General features: G+C 40.1%; 1 protein-coding gene across 1 annotated transcript in view; it reads left to right on the top strand.

Annotated features, from left to right (window-relative positions):
* The window catches only part of LOC122557542 (sodium- and chloride-dependent neutral and basic amino acid transporter B(0+)-like), a 52495-nt gene that overhangs the window by 13730 nt on the left and 22641 nt on the right, over nt 1–16124 (top strand). Inside the window, 3 exon segments of the mRNA XM_043705289.1 lie at nt 6985–7123; nt 8461–8593; nt 15033–15173. Of these exon segments, the coding sequence (XP_043561224.1) occupies nt 6985–7123; nt 8461–8593; nt 15033–15173 (413 nt within the window).

The following is a 16124-nucleotide window of genomic DNA, read 5'->3' as shown; positions in this document are numbered from 1 at the left end:
TGTCCTCCTCCTGATTTACCTTTTGTTATAGTCTGAATATTATCTGAGCTACTACCATTTTCTTGCAGTTATTTTTTCTCTGAAATCTGATACTTAACAATAGATAATCCTCCCCCGTGATTTTTCTTTATTGTAGCAATATACTTAATCTGAGTATTCTGAAATAAACCCTTAAGTATCTGCCACTTAATCTATCCTTGAGCATAGCATACCAGTTCATTTCAGCTAGCTCAGCTTTAAGGCCCATTTTGTTGCCTTTATTATGGTTTAGTATGCTAATCTTAGACCTAATCTTCTTTCTTTCAAAGTTGATACAAATTTAAACAAATTATGGCTGTTGTTTCCTTTGGGTACCTTTACTTGCTGATCATTACTTAATTCTGCTACATTTCATTATACTAAGTCAAATATAATCTGCTCTCCAGTCTGTTCCAAAACGTGCTGCTCCAAGAAACTATCCCAAAATATTCTATGAATTCCCTATCAAGGCTATTATTGCCAATATGATTTTCTAATTTACACAAAATTGAAGGATCTATTTTCATGGGCTTGTGCAATGGGTGACGTCTAACATTATTTTACAAACCAAGCAATCTCCAATCTCATTGTATAAACTGTTCTGTGGATGATATCTTACCTTGTCATAAGGACTTGGGATGTGAGTGACATTTGATATTGTTTTCGAGATTGAGACTGAGTATGTTGTCTTGTACACAACGCAAATGTGGGTGATACATGACCATTTGTAAGCTGGAAATATGGCTGGTGTCTGACCTTATTGGACAGACTGAGAATGCGGATGCCATCTGACTATAGATAGACTGGAAGTGTGGCTGGTGTCTAATCTCAATGTACAGATTAAGAATATGGGTGATATCTGATCTTATTATACAGACCAGAGCTATAGATGAGGCCTGACCTTGTTATGATGTCTCAGACTGTAAATTAAATCTGATATCGTGTGAAAGTTTGAAAATGTGGGTGACATTGTTATAGACTGGGTTGTTGTGACAAGCTGGTGTTAATATAAATATTGTGTGTGTTCAGGTTGTAAGTTTGCTCACTGAGCTGGCAGGTTTGTTGTCAGACATTTCGTCACCATACTAGGTAACATTATCAGTGAGAGTCTCCGGTGAAGCGCTGGTGTTCTGTCCCGCTTTCTATTTATGTGTCTTGGACTGTTACAGTGGGTGATATCATTTCCAATTCTTTTTCTCAGAGGTTGATAAATGGGGACCAAATCGATGTGTTTATTAATGGAGTGCCTGGCATTCAAACTGGGACACCATCAATAAACACATCGAATTGGCCATTGCCTGTAGTGTTAGGTGAAGGGGTAAATGTAGGGGAATGGGTCTGGGTGGGTTGCGCTTCGGTGGGGCAGTGTGGACTTGTTGGGCCGAAGGGCCGATTTCCACACTATAAGTAATCTAATTTAATCTAATGAGACAAAGTTTTTGTCATCATCAGAAGTGGTGTAATGTATGATTTTACTTTCTCTTGCAGCATTATGGTAAGATAAAGCTATAGTAGGATCATCCTTATATAAAATTAATGTGTTCCTTACTTCAGCTGATTCTGCAAATATTCTTTAGTTTTATTATAAGATGAAAAGTATTATAGCATAGAGTTGGAAGGTAATGGAGTCTTCTCTGACCAGTGGGAGGTGTTCAAGAGTTTGATGATGAGAATTTGTGGCATTTTGTTCCTGTTAGATTGACCGGTGAGGCTAGTAGGTTTAAGGAACTATGGATGAATAAAGATATTGAAGTTCTAGTCAAGAATAAAAACGAATCTTACTTTAGATATAGACAACTAATCAATATAAGGAGTGTACGGGCTTTCTTAAGAGAGAAATCAGGAAGGCAAAGAGAGGATATGAGACAGCATTGGTAGAAAAGGTTAAGGATAATCCAAAGAGATTCGACAAATACATTGAGTAAGAGGGTAACCAGAGAGAAGGCAGGACCCCTAAAGGATCAAGGAGGTTGTCTTTGTCTTGAACCCCAGGAGATGGGAGAGATACTAAATGAATATATCCTGTCAGTTTTTACTGTGGAGACAGAAATGGAGTCTAAAGAATGCAGAGAGATAAACTTTGATGTTTTTAAAAAAGTTCACATTACAGAAGAGGAAGTTTGGGAAGTCTTAGAGAATATAAAGGTGGATACACCTCTGGGATCTGATCAAATGCATCCCAGAAGGTTGGAGGAAGGGAGGAAATTATGAGACCCCTTACAGAAATATTTGCATCATCTATAACTGTGGGTGAGGTACCTGATGACAGGAGGGTGGCTAATGTTGCACATTTGTTGAAGAGAGGTTGTAAGGAGAAATCAGAGAACTGTAGACCTTTGAGTCTGACTTCCATTGCGGGTAAATTGTTGGAGGTGATTTATAAAAGATAGGATTTATGGACATTTAGAAAGGCAAAAATTGATTAGGGGTAGTCAGCATGGTTTTGTGTGAGGAAAACTGTGTCTCTCAAAACTTGATTGAGTTTTTTGAGAAAGTTACCAAAAAGGTCAATGATGGTCGAGCAGTAGACGTTGTTTATTTGGATTTTAGTAAAGCCTTTGACAAAGTTCCGCATGGAAGACTAATTAATAAAGTTAGGTCACATGGTATTCAGGGTGAGCTTGCCAATTGGATTCATAATTGTCTTAACGGCAGGAGACAGAGAATAATGGTGGAGGGTTGCTTTTCGGAATGGCGGCCTGTGACCAGCGGTGTTCAACAGGGATTGGTTCTGGGTCCTTTTTTGTTTGTCATTCATACAAATGATTTGGATGAGACTACAGAAGGCATGGTTAGTAAGTTTGCGATGACACCAGAATTGGTGGCATAGTAGACAGTGAAGAAGTTTCCTAAGATTACAAAAGGATCTCGTTCAAATGGGTCAATGGGCTGAAAAATGGCAGTTGGTGTTCAATCTGCATAAAAGTGAGGTATTGCATTTTGGTACAACAAACAAGGGTGGGGCTTGTACAATTAATAAGAGGGTCTTGGGTAGTGTTGTAGAACAGAGGGACCGAGGGGTTCAGGTACATGATTCTTTAAAGTATGTGTCACATATAGACAGGGTGGTTAAAAGCACATTTAGCGTGCTTGCCTTCAATGCTCAGTCCTTAGAGTATAGGAGTTGGGACGTTAGGTTGAGGTTATACTGGACATTGGTGAGGTCTCTTCTGGAGTACTATATCCAGTTCTGGTTGCCCATTAATAAGAAGGATATTATCAAGCTGGAGAGGGATCAGAAGAGATTTATCAGGATGTTGCTGGGTATGGAAGGTTTCAGTTATAAAGAAAGGCTGGGACTCTTTTCACTGGAGTGCAGGAGGTTGAGAGGTGATCTTTAGGGAGGTTTATAATATAATGAGAGGTACAGATAGAGTTGATGGTGGTTATCTTTTACCCAAGATGGTGAATTTCAAGAATATGGGGCACATTTTTAAAAGAGAGTTTTAATAAAGACATGAGGCAAATTGTTTTACACAGAAGATGGTTTGCATGTGGAATGAACGTCCTGAGGAAGTGGTGATGCAGGTACAATTACAACATTTAAAAGACATTTGGATGGAGACATGAATACGATAGGTTTGGAGCAGGCAGGTGAGATTAGTTTCGTTTGGGATTATGTTTGGCATAGCTTGGTTGGACTGCTGTTGGTTCCGTGCCGTATGACTCTATGTATCATGTCCTCGGGCAAAATACAGGCTAGGAATCCTTCTACTGACTGTCCCTTCACTCCCTGAACAAAGGCTATTTGCACATCATGACTCACGCAGTCATTTTAAATTCTAAATTATTCAATCTGCACCCCCCATCCCCCCAGGAATGTAAAGGTAATTGTGAGAAGCAATAAGCATTTTTATCTGATATAGGATCATGTGATATCAGGTATATTCAAAGGACTGAGCGTTGAAGGGAAGCATGCCAAATGCCTTTTAACCATCCTGTCTATATGTGAAGCAAACTTTAAAGAATTATGTACCTGCACACCTTGGTCCATCTGATCTACAAATACTACCCATGGCCCTACCATTACTTATATAAGCCCTATCCATGTTTGTTGTTGTACCAAACTGCAATACCTTGCATTTATGCAGATTGAACTCCATCTGCCATTTTTCAGCCCTTTGAACCATTTGAACAAGATCCTTTTGTAATCTTAGAAATCCTTCTTCCCTGTCTACTATGCCACCAATTTTGGTGTCATCGCAAACTTACTAAGCATGCCTTCTGTATTCTCATCCAAATGATGTGAAAGGTGAAGTTCGTGATCTCCAATGAGATGATCAGTTGAGACATTGGTTACAATTTTATTTGAAGCAGATGAGAGATGAAAGTCCAAAGATGTGTGGGTTAGGTGGATTGGCAATTGGAAATGCAGGGTTACAGAGATAGGAAACAGGGGTGAATCTAATTGGGATGGTCTTCGGACAGTTGGTATGGACCTGTTGGGCTAAATGGCCTGCTTCCATATTGCAGGAGTTCTATGATTCTATCTTGATTAAAACTTGGAAAGCAATAATCTCTTATGTCTTCTTTCATTTCCTATGTATTTCTGCAAATATCATGATCGATATGTTCCTGTGACAGCGAAAAGCAAGGTTGACGGGAATAGGAAACCCTGCATAACAAGAGATATTGAGGCTTTAACCAGAAAAGAAGGAGGAGGTATGGCTCAGGTACAGGCAGCTGGATCAAGGGAATCCCTGGAGGTGTCCAGGGGAACAGGAGTTTACTGAAAGAATGAAATCAGGACGCTGAAAAGGAGGCATAAGGTAGCCTTGGCTGAGAAAATTAGGGTGAATCCAAAGAGGTTCTTTAAGTATCTTAAAGGAAAAAGAATAACTACAGAGAGAATAGAACCCCTCAAGGACCAAAGTGGAAATGTATGTGTAGAACCGCAGGATATGAATAAGGTCCTCAATGAATATTTCTCTTCTGTGTTTACCGTGGAGAAAGATATGAAGACTTGGGGAGTCAGTGGTGATAACTTGGGGATAGTCCATACCACAGGAGAGGAGGGGTTGGATGTATTAGAATGTATGAAGGTGGATAAATCTCCTGGTCCTGACCAGATATATCCAAGAACACTGCAAGGGGCTGGAGAAGAAATTGCGGGAACCCTGGCTGATATTTTTGCATCATCGTTAACCATGGATGAGGTCCTGGAAGACTAGAGAGTAGCGAATGTTGTGCCCTTGTTCAAGAGGGGCTGCAAAGAAAAACCTGGGAACTATAGACCAGTCGGCCTAACATCTGTGGTAGGTAGGTTCCTTGAGAAGATTCTGAGGGATAAGATATACATGCATTTGGAAAGACAGGGTTTGTTTAGGAATAGCCAGCATGGCTTTGTGCATGGGAGATCATGCCTCACAAATTTATTGGAGTTCTTTGACGAATTGATAAGGAAGGTTGACGAGGGCAGGGCAGTAGATGTAGTTTGTTTGGATTTCAGCAGTACCTTTAATAAGATTCCACATGGTAGCTTGCTCTGGAAGGTTAGATTGCACGGAATCCGGGGCAGTTGGCAAATTTGATACCTAATTGGCTTGATGGTAGGATACAGAGGGTAATAGTGGAAGGATGCTTGTCGGACTGGAGGCCTGTGACTAATGGAGTGCCTCAGGGGTCAGTGCTGGGCCCATTGATGATTGTTATCTATATCAATGATTTGGATGAGAATATACAAGGCATGATTAGTAAATTTGCAAATGACACTAAACTAGGCGGTATCGTGGACAGTGAGGGAGGTTATCAGAAATTGCGGCTGGACCTTGATCAGCTGGGGAAATTGGCTGAGAAATGGCAAATGGAGTTTAATATAGATGAATCTTGCATTTTGGAAAATCAAATCAAGGTAGGAGTTTCATGGTGAATGGTCGGGCCTTAAGGAGTGTAGAGGAACAAAGGGAACTTGGAGTTCAGGTTCACAGTTCTCTGAAAGTGAAGTCACGGGTAGACAGGGCAGTGAAGAAGGCTTTTGGCACACTGGCCTTCATCAGTCAGGGCATTGAGTATAGAAGTTAGGAAGTTATGCTGTAGGTGTACAGGATGTTGGTGAGGCCGCACTTGGAGTATTATGTTCAGTTTTGGCCACCTTGCTATAGGAAGAATGTTATTAAACTGGAAAGAGTGCAGAAGAAATATTTATGGTTGTTGCCAGGACTCAATGATTTGAGTAATAGGGAGAGGTTGGACAAACTCGGACATTTTTTCTTCAGAGCATAGGAGACTAAGGGGGGGATCCTATAGAGGTGTATAAGATGAGACTAAGGGGGGGATCCTATAGAGGTGTATAAGATCATGAGAGACATAGGGTGAATGCACTCCGTCTCTTTCCCAGGGTTGGGGGAATCGCAGACTAGAGGCCAGCGGAAGTAGTTGAGGCTGGTACATTAACAACCTTTAAAAATCATTTGGACACATACGTGGCTAGGATAGATTTAGAAGGATATGGACCAAGTGCAGGGAAATGGGGTTAGCGTTGATGGACGTTTTGGTCGGCATGGACCAGTTTGGGCCAAAGGGCCTGTCCCTGTCTGTAGGACTCTATGACTCTATGTTTCACTAAAGGAGCAATTTTTAATATCTTATTTTTGAAGTATTGTCACAGGCATTACAGATTCTGTCAAAAACATCTATTAGACAGGGTCAACCTCAAAGCTGGACTGTGCTGTGACTGGAATGTGCAGACTGAATCTCTGTTCTGACATATCTATATCTTCATCCTTGTAATAAAAAAAATTGGGTATCTTCAGCCAGAGTGTAACAGTGAAATAAAATCAAAAGGTGCTGGAGAAACTCAGTAGTCTGGCAGTGTTGTTGGAGAAAGAAACAGAGTTAACCTTTTGAATCGGACATGATTTTTCTAACTAACTCAGAATTTGAAACAATAACCCTTATTATACCATGAGAAATGACAGCATTGCTCCTGTCGAATCATAATTCTGCAACACGTTCCACATTTTCCAGATCCACTCTGCAATCTCGCTCAGGTCGATGGATATTTTGAAATCGTTAATGCAACATGGCTGCAGACAAACAATGAAACTTGTCCGAATGGATCAGAAATTTTCATGCCTCACCAGGGTCCGAGTGAGCAATACTGGGAGTAAGTACATTGCTGGAGAGAGCAGCATCTATAACCTGAACAGCTGGGCCAGTAACCCTTTTTGGGAAGGTCATTGCTGAATGTCCTGATAATGACCGAGAAGCTGTTTCATTTTGTTAAGAAGTATTATGTATCTCACATGCCTGTTACAGATTAACACCACATAGGCACCTCTTCATTAGGTAACAGTTCCCTGATTTCTAGCACATCAGATTCATTTTAATAATAATTCTGCAGTAGATATTTATTGTGCTTTTTATTGTCTTGTTCTTCAGCAAAGAGACTCACCACTAGAATTCTTAACCATTAAAGAATATAAATTATCTGTGACTGATGTCTCCTTGGCTCTGTTTTTAATTGAATATATCATTATATTTAATACACAGACCTGGGAACTGAATTTGGTGAAACTGTCTGGAAGCAGATATCATGTCTGACAATATGAAGGAGTTGACATCACTGAGAGAAACAGTGACTAAACCAATGTAATGTAATACATTCAGTGAAATACTGGTGGGAACTCTCAAATGAAACCAGCTCTCCATGGAAACTCATCAGCATTCAGTATTTAAATAATGCATACATTTAATAGCTTTGAGAAATATCATGAATGATATCAAATATGAGTTCACTATTTGTTATTAATCATCTTTGAAAATTTAAAATTTAAGGTGGATCTTCAAATAATGTATTTTTGATTAAATATTTTGATGCATTATTTCTAATCTCAGATGTGTGTAATGAAATATTTCGTGCAAATTTGGGCTCCCTCCAAATGGAAGGATGTTGTGAAATTTGAAAGGGTTCAGAAAAAATTGTACAATAATTTTGCCAGGTTTAGAGGGTTTGAGCTATAGGAGAGAGGCTGAATAGGCTTTGGGGCAGGTTTTCCTGGAGTGTCAGAGGCTGATGGGTGATCTTATAGAGGTTTATAAAATCATGAGGGTAAATGGATAGGGTAAATAGACAAGGTCTTTTCCCTGGGGTGGGTAGAATCCAGAACTAGAGGGTGTAAGTTTGGGGTGAGGGAGAAAGATTTAAAAGGGACCTAAGGGGCAACTTTTTCATGCAGAAGGTAATGCGTGTATGGAATGAGCTGTCAGAGGAAGTGCTGGAGGCTGGTACAATTACAACATTTCAAAGGCATCTGGATGGGTATATGAATAGGAAAGGTTTCAAGGGATATAGGCTAACTGTTGACAAATGGGACTAGATTAATTTGGGATATCTGGTGGGCATGGACGAGTTGGACGTAAGGGCCTGTTTCCATGCTGTACATCTCTATGAATATAAGTTTGTCCTTACATAACATATTGTTTTGTTGTCATTTCCTTCAGTAAAGTGGTTTTACGCCGTTCAAGTTCAATGGATGAGACTGGGGAGATAGTCTGGTATTTAGCCCTCTGACTGCTTCTGACCTGGTTGATAACTGGAGCAGCGTTATCGAGAGGAATCAAATCTTCAGGAAAGGTAAGTGATTGGTGATGAATCAAATTAAAACAACTGACAAAGTACAGATTTCTGCAACAATAAAACTAGCGTTTATGAATCATTTGTGAAGTGTTTGATTTACTTTCCAGGTGACATTAACAGTGTCTCTTTGGGGAGTGGGAGATCCATAATTCATTAACACTTCAGGCCTGAGGGAGATCTGAAGATCTTTCTCCAGAGGGAAAGAACAGCAGCAATTCCCCCAAACCCCTGAAATGTGTCCTGCATTCTAAAGTTTTCAGTCACTCAGGGGGAGTTTCCAATTATTGCGGAAGGCTGGGCAGGACTGTGGGAAGGAATTGAATAGATTAGGATCAGGGTTTTATTTGAGTGAAATGAGATTTGACTTTACAATGAGAAACTATGTCCTGTTCTTCTATTTAACTTGTTCTATTTCTGAATATCAGATGTAAAGTCAGGTGAAATAATAACTCATATTTAACTTCAGTTATACAATGCACCCAAGAATTAAATATTCCAGGACCATATTAAAATGCAAACCTTGTAAAGAGCTGAGGATAACATGGGAGCACTGTAGAATCCAAACAAAATCAATGTAAATCGGTCATTCTTGAATGTGTATCTGTACTGCTTGAAAGCATAAATATGCCAAAAATTATTTAGAGCTGTCAATGTGATAACAGTCTCAAAAAACGGTGCTCGCTATTTTAGACAATATCGAACTTACACATCCATAAAAAAATCTGAATCATCAGAGACCGAGAATCTCACACCATCAGTAAAAAGTTGAAAACTCTTGCATCGACCAAAGATAGTGACTCACAGAGAACGGGCTTCACTGAAAGAGCACCTCCTGTTCTGTTATGTCTCATAGTCAGGATGTTAGCACAACTTTAAGAGATGTGCTCATGTTATTGCTGTATATAGTATGCCACCTGAGGGTGTAATGGCCTCATGCTCCTTAATAGCCTGGGATCTTTTGAAGTGTCACTCTGTAACGGAAGCAGGTTCATCTATTAACTTAATCTCATATTATGGGAGATGACATATGCGTTGTTACGTCTGTTAGAAAATTCTGCTGGAGGTAATACTCATGATCCCTCCACCCCTTCTCTATGGCTTAGAGATGAAGGAAAGTAGAGAAGGTGTTGGTGGAGATGGAAGAAATGACCGACGTGAAAAGAAAGGCTAAAATTCTGACTTCACATGTCTTGATGAGCTCGTATACATGGTCACCCAGCAGAGATCCAATGCCATTCCATATTCATACAATATTCTGTTATGCAAACTGAGGTTAAGACTGTTTTCTAACAAATGAATGGAAATATTGGACATGCAGGAGATTTAGCAACCAGTCATAGATGATAATGGGATTCAAGAATCACATGGCATTAGTCACGTTACTGTGAAAGGAAAACAATCATTAGTTGGAAGGAAGCAAATAACATTCATGCCACAGAAATATCAGGCAATGATCATTTCCAACAAGAGAGACAAACCTTTAGTCCTCGACATTCAATGGCATTACCATCACTGAATCCCCCACTATCAACTTCCTTAGCGTTGCCATTGACTAGAAGCTGAACAGGGCTAGACATATAAATACAGTGGCCACAAGATCAGGCCAGAGGCTAGTAATTTTACAGTGAGTAACTCATCTCCTGACTCTTTACAGCCAGTTCACCATCACCTTCTCAAGGGCAACTAAAGATGAAGTGTAAATGCTGGCCCAGCCAGTGATACCCATATCCCATAAATGAATATATGAAACAAAAACATCATAGTCTTACTGCTGAAATGGACAAGCTCATATATTTCTGTTATACTCTACTTGTTGAAGTTTGGCCCATTCACTTGGCCAAATAAGCATCTTTCCAGACACTTTGTACTCTACTTTTTCCCACCTCTTTATATATTTATCTTTAAATTTGACTGTGATATAATCTATGGTCCCCTGTTTTCTGCCTCAGCCTTTTGTATTTTAAAAAGTGCTGTCACATTTGCAATGTTCCAATTGATTGGAACATTTCCAGAATCCAGGAAATTTTGAAAGATTACAACCAATGCATCCCATAGCTCTATATCCACTTCCTTTAAGATCCTATAGTGCAGCCCTTCAGGTCTAATATTTTTCTCTCGGAATTGTTTTCTCAGTCCCTTTTAGATTTTCATTTTTAAACATCATGTTCAAAACTGTCACTATTTCAGTATTTCACTTTATGAATTCCCTTGATTCAGTATCTAAGGGACCATTGTTTAATTCAGTTTAACTATTCATTTTTGAATAGATTTAGAAACTTTTACTCTCAATTTTATGTTCGTATTTAGCATTCTCACACTCGTCCTTATCCCGTGAATGAATTAAAAAAAGTCAGGCAGTATGAAGTTGGCATGAAGCTATCAATTTAAATAATCTTTGCATCCTACCGATGTTCTAATTTATCTGTCCCTTTTTAATGTTTGCTCATTTCTAAAATCTGTACATTTTCCCTGGAGTGTCGGTGGCTGAGGAATGACCTTATAGAAGTTTATAAAATCATGAGGGGGCAAGGATTGGGTGAATAGTTAGGGTATTTTTCCCAGAGTAGGAAGTCCAAAACTAGAGGGCATAGATTTAAGGCGAGAGGAGAAAGGTGCAAAAGGGGCTTATGGGGCAACTTTTTTCACACAGACGGTGATGCGTATATGGAATAAGCTGACAGAAGAAGTAGTGGAGGCTGGTATAATTACAGCGTTTAGAAGGCATATAGATGGGTATATGAATAGGAACGGTTGAGAGGGATATGGACCTAATGCTGGCCAATGGGCCTAAAATAAATTAGAATATTATTTAATTGGCATGGAAGAGTTGGACCAAAGGATCTGTTTCTATGCTGTACATCTCTATGACTCCACTACACTACTTGACTTACCTACAAATCTATACAGCTGAAAATGTGTTGCTGAAAAAGCGCAGCAGGTCAGGCAGCAACCAAGGAGCAGGAGAATCGACGTTTCGGGCATGAGCCCTTCTTCAGGATTCCAGCAACTTTTCCAGCAACACATTTTCAGCTCTGATCTCCAGCATCTGCAGCCCTCACTTTCTCCTACAAATCTATACAGCATTGTATGATTTTTCTTTCAATTTGATACCATCCTTAAGCTCCTAAGTTAGTCATCTATAGAGCATCCTTCTCAGAGAGTCATTCATTTTCAATTGAATAGTTTTTTTGAAAGTTATGAATCTCCTTAATTGTTTGCCACTGTTCCTTTCCCTTTAACTTATTTTCTTAGCTTGCTTTAGCCAACTCTGTCTTCATATATATGTACACATACTTTTAAATTTAAAATACTAATCTTAGACTCACAGTTCCCACCCTCAAACTTAATGCAACATTCTGTCATATTATGATCCCTGATGCCCCTGAGATGGTCTTTGTCTGTGAGGTCATTAACTGATCCTGTTTTATTGCTCATTACGAAGCCTGAAGTAATCTGTTCCCTAGTTTCTGTAAGCCAGCATATGACTGTTTAACCGACCAGAAAACACATCAATGAACTCTCAGCCTCTCAGTGAAGCATCATTTTGAGCTTCAAAGCTGACTGCAGAATAGACTCCATCAAGATAATTGTGGACAGTATAGATGGTGTAACAACTTGTATAAAAGGATCTTAACGTGAAATTGGAAATCTTCATATGCAGCAAATCCTAGCATGAAGTGTGAATTATCTATACCCAATAGTCCTCTAGGCACACCTTAATTGATGCTTTTGAAAGTGATGACATGGATGATTTTAAAGTCTTCACTGAAAAAGAAATTTATGAAAGTGGAAGAGGGTTCTGACCTATAATGGATTCAGTGCCTATGAGCTGAGCAATGTCAAATCCATACTTAGAGACAAATTAGGTGCTGATGATATCATTGTATGGCTGAATATTGACACACCAGAGCTTACTAATAAGATAATGACAAATAATCAAGTATTGACCAGTGTAACAGGTCCAAACCTGAAAACAGGCAGCAAACTGAAGAAGATGAGAATAACATTAAATTAAGACTGAGTTATTACTGCCACCCAAAATAATTACATACGACTCAGAAAACTAGACGGCTGGCTTGCCATGCAGAGTGGGTCAAACATCATGGGGTCAATTCCAACACGAGCTGAGGTCACTATGAAGGTCACACCTTCTCAACTTCAGCCTGAGGCATGGTGACCCATAGGTTAAGCCATCACCAGCAAGATTCTTTAACGAGACAGCAGCCCCACTGTTCTTGGGGACTACAGAGACTTGGTCACGTCCCAAAAAGATCACTGACATGTTAGAAACCAATGAAAACCCAACTACAAGAGTGACTTAATTTTACAATATCCTCTGTCAAGCAAAAACAGAGGCGAGCAGGAAGTGAAAGCAATCAATAATGTTTATTTTCTTCAATATGGGTCTAGCCATTCAATAATGATTGATCATACATGTATATGCACATTTCTGTAATCAGAATATATACAATTTAATTGATTTTTTTGTTTTCATTTGTTGGTATAATTTTAAGGTTGTTTACCCTTTTGAAAGGATCTTTGTTCTGATGTCGTCACTATGAACCATAGGAGACTCGTTATGCTAAGGATGTGATGTATATTGTCCATATAACAACATAAAATGATAAGAATTAGGAGCAGGAGTAGGTTGTCTGGCCCTTCGAGCCAGCTCTACCTCTCAATAAGATCATGGCTGATCTTTTGGTGGCCTCAGCTCCACTTACCTGTCCTCTCACTATATAACTCTTAATTCCTTTACTTTTCAAAAAGTTATCTATCTTAGCTTTAAAAACATTTCTGAGGAAGCCCCAAACACTTTGCTGTGCAGGGAATTCCATAGATTCACAATCCTCTGAGTGAAGAATATCCTTCTTAATTCAGTCCTAAATCTGCTTCCCCTAATTTTGAGGCAATGCACTCTTGTCCTAGTTTCACCCACCAGTGGAAACATTCTATCTACTTCTATCTTGTCTAATACCCTCATAATTTTATGTTTCTATAAGATGCCCCCATCATTCTTCTAAATTGCAATAAATATAATCCCAGTCTGCTCTGTCTTTCATAAGCCAACCCCTCAACTCCGGAACCAACCTAGTGAACCTCCTCTTCAGTGCCAGTACATCCTTTCTCTAGTAAGGAGACCAAAACTACACACATTTTCCAGGTGTGGCCTCACCAGCACAGCAACGTAATATTTCTGCTTTTAAACTCAATCCCTTTAGCAATGAAGGACAGAATTCTATTTTCCTTCTTAATTATCTGTTGCACCTGTAGATCAACCTTCTGTAATCCATGCACAAGGAAACCCAGGTCTCTCTGCACAGCAGTGTGCTGCAATTTCTTACCATTCAAGTAATAGTCCTTTTTACTGTTATTCCTACCGGAATGGATGACTTCACATTTAGTAACATTGTACTCCAGCTGCCAGACCGTTGCTCACTCACTTAAACTATCTATGTTCCTTTGCAAAGTTCCGCAGTCCTCAGCAAACATTGCTGTACAATTCACCTTAGTGCCATCTGCAAACCTTGACAGACTACATGTGGTCCACAACACAAAATCATCCATGTAAATTGTGAATAATTGTGGTTCCAACACCTTCCCTGAGGCACATCACTAGTCACTGATTGCCAACCTGAATAGCACTCACTTATTCCTACCTTTGCTTCCTGTCAGAGAAAGTGAGGGCTGCAGATGCTGGAGATCAGAGCTGAAAATGTGTTGCTGGAAAAGCGCAGCAGGTCAGGCAGCATCCAAGGAACAGGAGAATCGACGTTTCGGGCATAAGCCCTTCTTCAGGAATGAGGAAAGTGTGTCCAGCAGGCTAAGATAAAAGGTAGGGAGGAGGGACTGGGGGAAGGGCTTTGGAAATGCGATAGGTGGAGGGAGGTCAAGGTGAGGGTGATAGGCCGGAGTGGGGTGGTGGCGGAGAGGCCAGGAAGATGATTGCAGGTTAGGAAGGTAGTGCTGAGTTAGGCGGCCTGTCTCCCCAATATAGAGGAGGCCACATCGGGTGCAGCGGATGAGTCTAGGTTGCTGTGGGAGTCGGTCGGTTTATAGTAGATGTCCGTGTCGATTCGGTCACCCATTTCTATCTCGGGTTCTCCTGTTCCTTGGATGTTGCCTGACCTGCTGCACTTTTCCAGCAACACATTTTCAGCTTTGCTTCCTGTCAGTTAACCAATCCTCCATCCATGCTAATACATTGTCTGTAGTGTCTTGCATCTTTACCTTATGCAGCAGCCTTTTGTGCGGCACCTTATCGAAAGCCTTTTGGAAATCTAGATTACTTAGAATCCTTATTACTTATCCAATTGCTATCTGCTTCGACCTCTGCAGTGCTTAATTGCATTACTTTTCCATTGAATTGAATGAAATACAGTAAACTGTCTGTTCATAATACAGAAAAATCTAACCTGTTACTCTCCATGGTCAGGTGGTTTATTTCACTGCAACATTCCCATATGTGGTTCTGACCATACTCCTGATCCGAGGGGTTACTCTGGTAGGAGCCTACAAAGGGATTGAATTCTACATTGGCAGCCATTCAAATTTCTCCAAACTGGCTGACATTGAGGTAACTGCAGCAGTACAATTGATTGAACTTAGTTGTATTTCACGGTTGATATGCTATCATACATTGTTGTAACTTTTTTTGGCTCGTGATTTGAACATGTGAATGTTGTTTTGGGGTCCTGTTTAAATGTGGGGAGAAAGAGTGCCAGGTATTGTCAAGCTTTAATGGAAAGCTTGTGGAAAAACTTTAATTTGTCAACGTATGACTTTTATTATCTTGAGATTATCAGACGGGAAGGGAAGACCTAGGTTATGATGGGAAGAGAAAAGGTGGAATTGGGTAAGCTAGATAGACAGAGTTGCAAACAATTTTTTTCTGAATGGCTTCTTCTTTCCGAAATATTGGACATGTAATGTGGTCCATTACATAGCCTTATTACTCACTGACTGAAAAAAGATTTTTCTCAACTCACTTTTGCTTGTTTTGGAGATGGTTTCATGCCTGTGTCTTCTGGCTTTTTTACTAGGGGACCCAGTTTCTTCCGATTTACTCTAACCAGCCCCCTCATGATTTTAAAGAACTGAGTCACTCACGAGAAAACATGACTAATGGGAGACAAGATCAAACCTCCTGCAAGGAATTTGGCTGCAAGTTTGTAGAGTCATCGAGTCATAGAGACGTACAGCATGGAAACAGACCCTTCAGTCCAACCTGTCCATGCCGACCAGATATCCCAACCCAATCAAGTCCCATCTGCCAGCACCCACCCATATCCCTCCAAACCCTTCCGATTCATATACCCATCCAAATGCCTTTTAAACGTTGCAATTGTACTAGTCTTCACCACTTCCCCTGGCAGCTCATTCCATACCCGTACCACCCTCTGTGTGAAAAAGTTGCCCTTAGGTCTCTTTTATATCTTTCCCCTCTCACCCTAAACCTACGCCCTCTAGTTCTGGACTCCCTGACCCCAGGGAAAAGACTTTGTCTATTTATCCTATCCATGCCCCT

This window comes from Chiloscyllium plagiosum, chromosome 15 (assembly GCF_004010195.1).
Source record: "Chiloscyllium plagiosum isolate BGI_BamShark_2017 chromosome 15, ASM401019v2, whole genome shotgun sequence".
NCBI lineage: Eukaryota > Metazoa > Chordata > Chondrichthyes > Orectolobiformes > Hemiscylliidae > Chiloscyllium > Chiloscyllium plagiosum.
Note: the sequence above shows the minus strand (reverse complement) of the source record. Positions and strands in the feature narration are given on the sequence as shown.